General features: G+C 49.2%; 1 protein-coding gene across 1 annotated transcript; it reads left to right on the top strand.

Annotated features, from left to right (window-relative positions):
* The first annotated feature begins 4913 nt into the window (after positions 1-4913).
* Positions 4914-5588, top strand: LOC120844280. Its single transcript, XM_040216163.1, has one exon. The coding sequence runs from the start codon at positions 5052-5054 to the stop codon at positions 5586-5588; it is 537 nt and encodes a 178-aa protein (XP_040072097.1). The 5' UTR covers positions 4914-5051.
* Positions 5589-12899: the final 7311 nt, after the last annotated feature.

The raw sequence follows: 12899 nt of genomic DNA, 5'->3' as shown, positions 1-12899 counted from the left end.
ATGTGGCGCCATTCATTGTTGTAGAAATTCTTGAGGCACGTGCCCCGCGCCACTTCTGGGAAATTCATGGCGTCTAAAATCTAGCTCAGTGCTGCGCTGTGCTGCCATGATCTTCCCACGGTATGCACGTTGCGCGTGCGTCGACGAACATTGCGCTACTTTTTAAACATGAAGAGCCTTTAGTTCGGTCGCCGCTCTGGCGTTCCTTTTTACTTTCACCAAACATGTAGGGTCTATGTAACTTGCCGTGACGCTAATGCCATGACGCAAGTTCACTGCATTCAACGTTCATTTTAAGTTTTATTATTCAAGTTTATGTTTCGATTTCTGACAATTTGTCGTTTATTGAGAGGGGGTTTGCTGCCCTGGGTCTCGACCCATACCAGGGCTCAGACTTAAAAGTTTGGGATTCTTGTGGACGGGTTGTCAGAAGTTATACACCGATTCCGGCGGCTCGGTCCACGATAAGGGCTAGGGGTGGGTTCCACGTGTCTTCGGGGTTGGTATCTGGATGATTGTACTCCTGGAAGGATCCTTGTCTATGTTGTGCGGGGATCATTTGCAGGGCCCCCGTGCGGTTAGCGCTCTGTAGTTTGCACAAGAGCACATGGTCTGTGTTTGCCGGGTCCCCACAGGTCTTTCACACACCTTCGTCCGGGGCATCCCCGAGAGAGAGAGAGAGAGAGAGAGCAACTTTAATGGGTCTCCTGCAGTAACCCCTATCGTCCCACCCTCTCAGGTGGGTTCTTGGGGCGACGTGGCTGGACGTCTTCTTAGCGGGGAGAGCCGCTCGCGGCGGACTTCAGCGTACTCGGGTTAACCCTTTCTGCTTCCATCCCGTCCGGTCGCTGCTTCTCGAGTGCCGCTAGGATCTGCTGGACGGCCGTGTGTTGGACGTCGTAGTCTTCGGATCTCTTCGCCTCCTCCATGAGGGGCGGGAGAACGTCTGCACTGTTGTCCGCGTTCGCGCATTCGCAGTCTTCCAGGATGTGGGCCAACGTGGCTCTTTCCTTCCCGCACAGTCTGCATAAGTCTGTTACGTATACCTCCGGCCACAGGTGCTTTGCTAACACTGGGGTTATCACGGAGTTAGTCTGTAACTGGCGGAATACCACCGCCTCCTCCCGCGTCAGACGGGGATGGGGCAGGGCCATCGTTCTTCTGGCTAACCGGTACCACAGGGTTACCTCGTTGTAAGCGTCCATGGTGTCCTTCTCGGGGCAATCCACCACGTCGGCGGCGGCCGTTACCGGGGCGCGGCCGGCGAGTCCACGCGCCACGGAGTTGGCCGTCTCGTTGTGGTTGGTGAGCCCCAGCGAGCCCGCCACTTCCGCGCCCGCGTGGGCGGGAAACCACTTTATCACCGCACTGGTGATGACTCCGTTGACTTCGGCCTTTCGCAGGATGCGCGCTGCCGCACTGCACACTCGCTGTTTCGCAAAGTTGCGCACTGCCGTTCGCGAGTCGCACAACACCGTCTTCGTTCTGGGGTCCGCGATGGCGAGGGCTACCGCCACTTCTTCTGCCTGGCTGGGCACAGTGGTCCGCACGCTGGCCGCCATCCTGATCTCACCCGTTTTGGCTCCGATCACGCTGACGCGGAAGGCGTCGCCGATGTTCTTGTAACTGGCCGCTTCCACGAACACGGCTCCCTCATCGCCGGCGTGTAGCGCGATCAGCGCCTTGGCTCTCGCCTCTCTTCTTTCTTGATGGCATGTGGGAGTCATGTTCCGCGGGATTGGGCTCACGACGATGTGCTTGCCCAGCTCCCGCGGTATCTGCTCCTGCATCCGGTGGTCGTCTTCCTTGGCTCCGATGCCTAGTTGTTTGAGGATAGATCTGCCGGTCCTGGTTCCCGACAGTCTGGTGAGCTGCGCCGTCTGCTGTGCCTCGGCGATCTCTTCCAGGCTATTGTGGAGTCCCAGGGCTTCGAGCTTCTGCGTGCTCGTGCATCCTAGGAGTCCTTATGCTGATTTGTAAGCTTTGCGGATCATCGCGTCGATCTTCTTCCGCTCGCACTGCCGCCAAATATGGAAGGCGGCGACGTAGGTGATATGGCTCATCACGAAGGCTTGAATCAGTCTGACGAGCCTTGCTTCCTTCATCCCGCTTCTTCTATTGGCGACGCGGCGTATGAGACGCAGTGCCGTGCCGGTCTTAGCTTCGAGCTTGGAGACCATTGCCCCGTTGACTTTGCTGCGTTCGATGATCATGCCCAGCACTCTAACCTTGGCTACCTCGGGGATGATGTGCCCCCCTTGCGTTCGTATGCGGATTTTATCGCAGTCTCGGATAGTTTGCTTCTTGCGGCTCGCTCCCCTGGGTGGAATCACCATCAGCTCCGACTTTGCGGGGGAACACACCAGCCCCGATCCCTTCAGTTGGTCCTCCATCGTTTTTACTGCTTCTTGTAGTGTATTCTCTATGTGGCCGTCGCTGCTGCCGGTGACCCACAGCGTCACATCGTCGGCATAAACCGTGTGGCGTACCCCATCGACGCTCCGCAGCCGGTTCGCGACTTCGATCATGACCAAGTTGAAGAGCAGCGGAGAGATTACCGCGCCTTGTGGTGTCCCCGCGCTGCCGAGCGTTTTCTCTGGTAGTTGGAGATCCCCGGCGCAGATGTGAGTCGTGCGGTCGGTCAGGAAATCCCGAATGTAATTGTAAGATCTCTGTCCCATGTTCAGGTGCGACACTTGGGCGAGGATCGCAGAGTGCCGGACTTTGTCGAAGGCGCTCTGCAGGTCCAGGCCCAGTATTGCCCTGTTGTCGCTGGTGTGAGTTTCGTAGTCTACTATCTCCTTCTTGAGTTGGAGCATGGCGTCTTGCGTTCAAAGCTTGCTTCGAAAGCCGACGAGAGAATCCGGGTAGAGCTCTGCCTCTTCGAGGTACTGTTGCCATCTGGTCATTAAGATGTGCTCTAGCAGTTTACCCACGCACGATGTTAAGGATATTGGGCGTAGATTCTCGATGTCGGGCGACTTGCCTGGTTTCGGAATGAGGATGGTTTTGGCTTCCTTCCACTGGCGTGGTAGCTTTCCGGCCCTCCAGCATTTATTGAAGTACGCCGTCAGTGCCGTCACGGCCGCGTCGTTCAAGTTTCTGAGCGCTTTGTTGCTGACGCGGTCCGGGCCCGACGCCGAACGCCTGTTCAGGTCTTGCATCGCATTTCGGACCTCTCATTCCTCGATGTCTTGGTCAACCTCGATGTTCTCTGCCCTTTGGTATTCTGGGTGCTTTTCCTTTGGGGAAACCGGGAGGTATTTGGCGTCGAGTCTCCTCTTCACCTCCGCTTCCCCGTGCTCCGCTACCGCCTTGTGTATAATTCTGCTGAGCTTGTACTGTTGTTCTCCCTTGGTCTGGGTGTCGTCGAGGAGGTGCCGGAGCAGTCGCCACGTCTTGCCCAGATGGAGTTGGCCGTCCGCCTCTCTCCACGTTTGCTCCCACAGCTGCCGGCCGAGCTCCTTGCTGTGTTTCTCTATTTCCCTGTTGATTTCCGCGATCTTTTTGCGGAGCCTTCTGTTTGTTCGTTGTTGGTTCCACCTTCTCTTGAGGGCAGTCTTCGCCTCGATGAGGTGGGCCAATCCGCTGTCCATTTCGTGTATGTCTTCGTCCGTTTCTATCTCTGTCGTCACCTCCTCGGTCGTTTCTACTATCGCCTTCGACCACGTTTCTATATCTTCAGTGTTACCATGCTGGCTTTGGAGCTGACGCCGAAACTCCTCCCAGTTCGTGTATCTGTGTGTTCGTTTCTCTTGGCTTGCGCCGTTCCCCAGCGGGACCCGGATCTCTATGACCATGTGGTCGCTGCCGAAGTCGTGTTTGGTGTTTTTCTACGTTGCGGTGTCGTTCCCATTTATTTCGACGAACGTCAGGTCCGGGGTGGTGTCCCTGGCGACCGAAGTACCCGTTCTTGTGGGGGTCTCCGGGTTCGTGATTAGCGTTAGCCCCGCGTCCGTGGCGTCTTGCAATAGGTCTCTCCCCTTTTCGGTTGTCTTATCGTATCCCCAGTCGTAGTGTGGTGCGTTAAAGTCACCCCCCATTACGATCGTGCCTTTCTTCGTCGCACGCAGTGCAATTTGCATGAGCGTGCGGAACTTTTGCTTTCTATGTCTGGGGCTGCTGTACACGTTGACCGCGAGAACGCTGGTTTTCCTCTTCTTCTTCACAACGATCACCTCCACCGCGCTGCTATCGGTCCAGCCGCCGGTGGTCAGCTCGTGCTCGAGGAATACGATGCCCTTGCGTATTCCAAACTTTTTCTTTTTTTTGTTTAGGGGCTTGGCCGCCTTGGCGTGTGCTCTGTATCCTTGAAGTTGGGGTGTGTCAGTGCATAGTGTTTCCTGAATCATAATGACGTCCGGTTTCCTCTCCATTCCCTGTAGGTGCCGTGTTAGAGTTGCCCTCTTATTGTGATAGCCGTTACAATTCCACTGCCAAATCAGGAGGTCCCTGACCGGCTGCTGGTCTGTTACTGCCCTTTTGTCTGGCTTGGCGTTCGATTTCGCTGTTGGGTTCATAATTGCTGTATTTGGGTGGTGATCTGGGTTTGGGCGTTCTGCACGAATGTCTGCATCTTGGCTTCCATACTCTGCAGGGACGTTTGCATCTGCGTTTGTAGTTGTAGCATTCCGCTTTGTATTTCTCCCAGCGTCATCTCTACCTTGTTGAATTTTTCCTTCATCGAATGTGCAATTTGTTCCCGCTCTTTGTCCATGCGGTCGAGCCTGGCCATGAGCTTTCTCTCTTTGGTATTCTCGATAATCCTCTTTTTGTTGCTGGGCTCCTTTGGCTGTTCCTCGTCGCTTTCGATGCTGCTTTTGGTAGCCTCCTCTTCGGCGATGGCTGGTTCCTCCTTCCTCTTAGGTGGCTTTGCTGGAATTTTCTTCTTCGAGGATGGGCGGGGTATCTGCTCCACCTCTTGCTCCTGTTGCGGGGTCGGCAGTGACAGTGGCGCTTGACTCGCCCTTATTGCTTCTAGTAGTTTGTCGATCCTTGCGTCCATCTTCTCTTCCATCTTCTGTAGTAGCCTTTCGTTGTTTTCGTTGATCATGTCGTATATTTCTCGCCTTGTCACGGGCGGTTCTCCGGTGTTATGGTGTTGGCATGGTGGCTGCTGCTTGCTGCGGGGCGTTTCTTTCGACTTGCTTCCCTTAACTGCAGCCAACCACTTAAGCTTCCCGTCTTCCTGCTGCGACGGCGGCAGGTGTTTTTGCTGGCTCTTGTGTCTTTCGCGGCTGTCGGTGCGCCGTTGGCTTTCGCTGCACTCGCTTTTCTCCCTGCTCGGCAGCTGTGGAAAGTCCGATGACGTCATTGGTGGTCTTGTCTTTAGGAGCTGTTGCTCTTCGCGTTCCTCTCGGCGCTCCCATTGTCTTTTCGTGACGACGAAGGGGACCTTGAACTTGTTCTTGCAAATTCTATCTGCCGTCGGATGCGCTCCTCCACATAGCTTGCAACTTGGCTTGCATGCCTTCTCGTGGTCCGCGTCGGGGTTGGCCTCCCCGCACGCGAAGCATACTCTGGTCTCCGGGGTTGGACATACGTCGATGCGGTGTCCGACTTTTCCGCAACATCTAAACACTTCATGATGTTTCCTGTAAAGCCCGCACTTGAGCAGTGCCGCTCGGTATATTACGTACCGGGGCACTCTCTGTCCTTCAAAGAGGACGATGACCGCTGTAGAATTTCCAATCCTGTGCGCCTCTAGCGCCGTTGGGTTATACTTTGTCACGACCGCCTCATTTATGTCTTCGGGCGAGTCGTTAATTGCGATACCTCTGATGATTCCCTTCGCCGTCCCTTCGGGCGCGGTTCGGTAGGCGGAAACCTCAAATTCCATGTTGCCGAATTCGACGGTCCTGATCTTAGTGTAAATTTCGGCTCTCTGCTCGCTCGGCGTGCTCACGACTAAGATGTTCTGCGCCGCATTGATGCACACCATGTCTTCGCCCTGGTATTCTTTCGCCGTCCCCGCGGCCGCCATAATGGCGTCCATGACGACCGGCGTCTCGATTCGAGCTATGTTCAGGCCGCCCCTGGGCCTAATCACGATCTTATGGTCGTCTCTGGGGATAGCCGCCGGCATACGGGCTGCTTTCTTGATATTCTCGGTAACTCGCTTGACAAAGTTAACTCTCTCCTTGGGTCTCGACTGCCGTTCCGCGGTTAAAGATGGTCTCTCACCTTGCAGCTCCTTGGCCTTGCGCATTCTTCTACTCGTCGTGGTCCATCCGCTCGACTCGCCGGGTGTCGCGTCGCGGCCTCCTACTTGAACGTACATCTTCCCTTCATCGTTGCCGACTATCGTTGCCTGCAGGCCTTTGGTTGCCGGGCTCTCGCACACCTCCATCGTCGGTGGCGACGCCATCTTATTCGTACTCGTCGGGTAGGCCTAACACCGGGGGCGATCGCCCCGGTGGCCGTACTCGTGCGCTAAGCCTAAGGCCTAGCAACGCTTGCTCGCCTCGAATTTTCGAAGTCCCAAAAGAGGCGAAAATTCACATACCACTTGCGCGATGTTGGTATCGGCTGGTTCCTCGTACCGTACCGCACACTTTCGTAACAAATAAACTGCAGTTGGCCGGAGCCGATAAACGATAAAAGGCCGTTCCTACCGCTGCCAGCTGAGCACAGCTGGCAGCGGCGCGAGCCCGCCCAGCCCTCGGGCATCCCCGAATACTTTTGTTTGGAGCGCCGGGGAGAGAAGTGTACCAGCCCGATGATTATGAAGGAGTGCCTGCCGTGCTTTGGGGTAAACTGGCGGTGGGAGTGGCTCAATACACCCTAGCTCGACGTTGAGCCAGAAGGGCCTTTCCCACCATCTTGGCCTTATGGGCGATCTCATATGGGTTGTACAAAGAGGGCTGTACCTGTGATTCGGCGAGTAGCGTTGGAGGGTTCTGGATCGGCGCTCGTGCTGCCTCGCGGGTCCGGTAGTTCCGTGGTATACTTGCCTGTCCCGGAATCCAGTGATACAACTTTCGGGGTTTTGTGTGCGGAGGAGTGTGTCAAGCGCCTTGATGTTCTTGATTCGAAGATTATTGGTGAGATGACACTTGCAGGCCTATTAAAAATATCTAGTCAGTGACTGTGGCCACTACCACGTTACAAAACTTGAAAGTATAAAAACAGAGAGGACGAGGACGGGAACAGGACATCTTTCAAGTTTTGTATCTATTAACCAACACGCTCGTTTTCAACTGTAACTACCACGTTCAAAACAATTAATTAAAAGCTAGGAGCCACCAAGCCCGGCCAAAATTAAAATTATTTTTCCAGGCAGCATTCATATAGGGCTTGCTGGGAGGCTGGTAAATCTCCCCACCTCCAAATGGAGGAAACACGCTGTAGATCAGGCGGCACCTCCGTAATCCAAAATCAAAGCTCCGTGGAGCCACTCTTTTAAACGCCTACAGACTGTTTCACTTTACTCGTTTTCACCCCAAGAAGAAACGTTCTGCGCACTATTCATACGCCGCGCAAAGTAGTCCTTACTAGATTTGGTTATCGAGGAAGGAGCCATGTTTTTGTCTGTGGAAACATACACGTCTTGATTAGATAATACATATCTAATCTAAAATGCGCCTGCATAGATCTTGATTCTTTTGCGTAAAGAGGGAAATAAGTAATGCTGCGCGAGGAGCCGGACTTTTTTTACTACGGTTCTTGAAGTGAAAACGAGTATTCTTACGCGCAGCGCTACCTGGTGTCACTAGCACTTGAAGAAGAGGGCAAGGGGCAAAATAATCCCTCTTACTCGGACTCACTTTTGTAACCCCCACCCCCCTCCCCTCCGCATGGATTCTCTCCTGCAACAATGTGACGTGTTGGGCTAGTTGGTTTGAGGTGAACATCTTGCGAGTAAACAGCGGCAGTGACAAAGCAAATTCTGCCATTTGAAAGAATTTCAAGAGCGTAGACATTGCGCCGAAGGGACCAAAGATTCGGGCCATGGAAATGTGCGAGAACCGGACCTTGAGAAAGTTGGGAGAGAGCATTAAAAAATCGGATGGTTTGCTCCTAGAAGTCTTTTTTAGTGTTAAAACACATAAAGATTAATGCCCGTTTAGGGCAATTATAATTGAGAGAGGTACTTGGCAGCGCCAATTGTCGTCATATCTGAAGAAACAGTTGTCGCCATTGGACAATGGAGACCCTTTCAGAGTTACTAATTCTGAGGCTGTGGCGGATTTCGTTGAAAGAAATAAGTACATTTGTCGGCATTTAGTATAGACGTTGAGGACCTCTTTTATTCTCTGCCTCATGATCAGTTGTTCTCTTCAGTAAAGTCCTGTATCCAGCGCAACGGAGAACTAACATTTAAAAATTCTAGCGGTATTACCCTGGAAAACTTTCTAGAGCTTCTAAGTTTTTACATCAACTCGATGGTGGTTGGATGAAACAAGAAAATATTTCTCCAAAAAGCGGGAGTTTGCATTGGGTCTTGTGTGGCCCCAATACTGAGTGACATCTATCTTGGCGAAGTGGATAGGAGTGCAAACAGTGCTCTTGCAGTGTCCGCCGTCAAAAACGTGTTTCGCTATGTTGGTAATTTTTTGGTTGTGTTTGAACGCGCTGATGGGGACGACACGTAGGCTAATGTACTTTCTGTTTTTGAGAACTGTGGTGGGGGACTCAGGCTCCTGTTTGAAGAACCCAACGAAGGGGTTCTTCAATTCCTGCACCTTTCGTTGCACGTTGAAGAAAAACGTGTTTCTTGTTTGTTTAGTCCACGCACAAGAAGGCAATTCTGGATTATAGGTCATGCCACTCTAAATTGGTAAAGGGGAGTATAGCGGTCTCTTGTCTCGGGTCCGCTATAAAAAATTCCTGCGTCCACCTAATGAACGAAAGCTTCAACGTCCAGGTTAACAGATTAAAACTGTCAGGATTTCCATCAGCCCTTTTGACCGAGGTGGCTAGCTCTCTGTTTCAAAAAGCTAAAGGGAGAGAGAGAAAGAATGATCTCAACAAAAAAAAAAGAATGGTGGTCGTCCCCTATCTTCATCACGTTTCCCATAACCCGAAACAAGTCGGAGGTCGCTATGGTGTACCGGTTGTGTTCTCTGCCCCACAAAAAATGGGTCAGATATGTGCAAAGGTGGGTGCTATTGCCGAAAAGCGGTCAAGAAAGAAATTCACCAAAAAACGTACAGTGCCGTTTGTGGCCTGTGTCTGGCGTAATCTAAAAGATCCCCTTGTCTTGTGGCAAGGTGTACGTTGGACAGACGGGCCGCTGGCTAAATGATAGACTTAGGGAGCATTCGTATTCCCTAAGGGCTACAGTCGGGGGTGTTGGTACCTTTACACTGCAGGGACTGCATGTGCCCGCCTAATTTTAGTGAAGCCACTGTTTTGGACAGACATGGAGACAGGGTGACACAAGAAAGTATCGAGGCCTTTCTATCTCAGAAGTTTGCAGGAGATGCGTCAGCGAACCGTCAGTGGAGTTATCTGAGAAGACTTCGGGTACCTGCGATCGACTATTACCGGCAGTACGTAGCCACTGATTGGACCTGTCGCGACATAGTATGCTGCTTGGTTGGGACGTTTGTGTGTGTCTCTATACTTTAATCTGATTGAGATGCTTCTTGTTTTCTTCGTTCCGATTTTGTGTAATTAACAACGGTTATTGTTAGTTAGCGCCGTCCTGTTGTGTTTGTTCCTCTACTCTTGTCCAAGTTTCTTTGCCGGTGTTTATTCCAAAGATATCCTCTCCTCCTTGGAGATTTAAATGTCGCTGAAATTTCGTAGAAAAAGGCATTCCTCTCTTTCCCACCCGCGGCTTCCACACCTACGTGTGGAACCAGTGAGATAAAGAATAAATCTAATACACGAAGGAACACAACAACCGGACTCACATTTTCGGTCCTCGGCAATGTTGCACAATTGGTAACATTAGTGAAGAGTTTTGGAAGTTTCATGTTTTTTTATTGTGTTGTTTTTACTAAAATGTACATATTTGGTTTTCGATGAATCTCAGTAAGTTTTTTTTTAATTGGAATCATGTTTATCTTTACTAAATAAAAAAACTAATGAAGAAGTGTTTTGTGTTGTCAATGACTACGTAGGGGAGCCCGTGTAGTGCGTGCACCTATGTTCCCGGGATTTTAAGCGAAACACGCTGCGAGCCGCCGAAGCGAGCGGACGAATGTAGCATTGGCTTCGTCCTTTTTTCAAAGTTTTCACCTGGAAGTTTGACACCTACGTACCCCTATGCCTCTAACCTAGTGTGTGAGTTAATCCGGTGAGAGGTTTGGAAGTTTTTCGGAACATTCTGCCCCTTTTGTCGGGCTTATAGTAATAATAATTATAACAATAATACTTTATTTCCATCCTTTATAATGGTGGGGCCCAAGAAAAAAAAAGCTGCAGTAACCAGCTTGACGAGTCCCTGGGCCCCTACAATGGACAGCAGAAAGCGTGCGGGAAGACAAACAAAAAGCAACATATTAGCGTGCTAGAGGCAACGATGTAACAAATTAATGCACAAAGCAAAAAGAACCTTTTGCAAATGTTAAGAGAAAAAATTATCACGCACAAGCATATGGTAAGCACAAGTCTCTAAAGGTTAGGCTTTCTAGGTCAAAGTTATTTCTGCTAAGGCTGTTAACAAATGCCGGAGTGTGAACCTTATTATTCGAGAGCCATACTTTGCTCGTTGCGTGACCATCTTCCATTTCTCTGGGTTACGGGTAGGATACGGAGGAGAAGTTTCCCTCAGCGACGCAAGGTTTTCCAAAACACATCTACTTCTTATTTTTCTTTCCACTTTTATAACTAGTAAAAAGCCTATACTAATATAACTTGTGAATAGGGATTATTTGAAAGGTCATAAACAAATCAGCGGTATGAAAGTCGCGTAGCACGTTATATATACATCTCAATATTTCGTTTTGTAACATAAACAGTTTTTCAAAATTGGTAAATGTTGATGTTTCAAACAAGCTGGCAATACGTTAAGTAGAGAAAAATAATTATTTATAAAGCAATAATTTAACATTCGTTGGTAACACAGATCTGTATCCATTTATAATCCCCACTACTCGAGCTAGCTTTGGGATCAGATAATTTATATGGATATACCAAGACATACCCTCCCTAAAAAATAAATCTAAGAGTTTTAAAACAACGAACAATTTCGATTGGAGTAGAGATAAATGTGAGTACATTAGACAGCACCGCGCTTGTTTTTTGGACGAAAAATCACAGCTTTTGTTTATTGAATATTGATTTTCAAAAACTGCTGTTTTCCCAACTTTTTATCTTTGATAAGGTAAGATTTGCCATGTCGATTAAATCGTCGCAAGTATCGGAAGAAAAAAATACGCTCGTATCGGTCCGCGTAAACCACGAATTTTGCGTGCTTATTTACGTTAGCGATATAATTAATGCACAAATTAAATAGTAAAAGTCCCAATATGCTCCTTTGTGGGACCCCTGACGTGAGGAACCTTACAGTAGATGAATAACCGTTTGTATTTACATACTGTTGGCGATATTCTAGGTAGGACTGTAAAAATAGCAAAACTTCTCCGCGGATGCCATAGGCTTCAAGCTTTTTAAGTAGAACCACATGACTATGGCAGTCAAACGCCTTCGTAAAGTCTAGAGAGACCCCTAAACTCTTTTTTTGTTCTCAAAATTTTCCTGAATATACTCTTTTTTATTAAGAAGTGCAGTTTCAGTTGAACAGTTTTTTGTGAAACTGAACTGCGATGAAAATACGAGGTCCCGATTATTCGAAAAATCTACTAGACGTTGATAAAGTATTTTCTCCAAAGCTTTAGAGAAAACCGGCAGTATAGAAATAGGCCTATAGTTAGCTAACTCGTTTTTGTCGCCTTTTTTTATATAGAAGAGTTACTTTTGGTATTTGCTTTCTTGTGGGAAGCAGACACGTTTCCAAGGACAGATTAAAAATATATATTAACACTGATGCAATTAAGTGAACTACATACTTGACTTGGCGAATTCGTAAGCCGCTGGCATCCCAGCTCCCGCTGTTTTTTACGTGTGTAATCACATTAAGAATTTCCGAACTATCAGTTAGTTAAAAAAAATGGAACTACAATTATGGAGACAAACATCTTTACAAGCCTTAGCTACATCTGCGTTAACACCAGCGGTAACACCTATGTCTACAAAATATTAAATGAACACATTGGCCAACTCTCGATTGGTTAACTTTACACCTCAATGCTGCAATGTTTCGATAATATTTGATGCAGGAGCACCTTTAACCGGCGAAACTAAATGTTTCTACATTATGTCGGTGCGGCCGTTTACCGTCAAAAAAAGGGAAGAATAGAAACTCTTTTTTTGCATTCCTCAGCTCTTAGGTTAAATTTTTTTTCGGAAAGACTTAAACTCCTTGGGGACATCTGGGTCACGCGTCTTGATGAAACGTTTATATAGCGAAACTTTCTTTCAAATTGTGCTAAGCAAGCGATTGTTACCGATGGTTTACGGCTTTTGTTGGATACCACTACAGATTTATATTAAAAGTGGCGTTTATATAGCCTAAGCGATTGCTCTAAAAATGTGTTATAGGCATCATCAACAGTTTTTTGCACTAGCACCCTGTCCCAAGTGCAGCTGCAACGTCCTGTCTAAACGCGTCGAGGCCATTTTTATTTATGTTTTGAAAACCCGCAGGTCGCTGTTTTGTAAACTTTCGAGAGACATTAAGTCTCTCGAAAGTTAGCACACAAAAAAATTGGAAGATGGTCACTCAGGTCACAGCTTTTGACTCCGCTGCTCACTCTATCTGCGTGAAAATTAGCTATAATTCGCACAGCAGCACGGGGGCCCACTAAAGGGAAGCGCTGTTTTTGTATTTAGCTTGATCTCTGTGGACGCAAGTGGTCTGAGTTTCAAGGGTGAGTTTCCCAACTGAG

The sequence above is a fragment of the Ixodes scapularis genome, unplaced genomic scaffold (assembly GCF_016920785.2).
Source record: "Ixodes scapularis isolate PalLabHiFi unplaced genomic scaffold, ASM1692078v2 PGA_scaffold1__304_contigs__length_218370807, whole genome shotgun sequence".
Classification (NCBI taxonomy): domain Eukaryota; kingdom Metazoa; phylum Arthropoda; class Arachnida; order Ixodida; family Ixodidae; genus Ixodes; species Ixodes scapularis.
The sequence above is the reverse complement of the archived record's forward strand: the minus strand, read 5'-3'. Positions and strand labels throughout refer to the sequence as shown.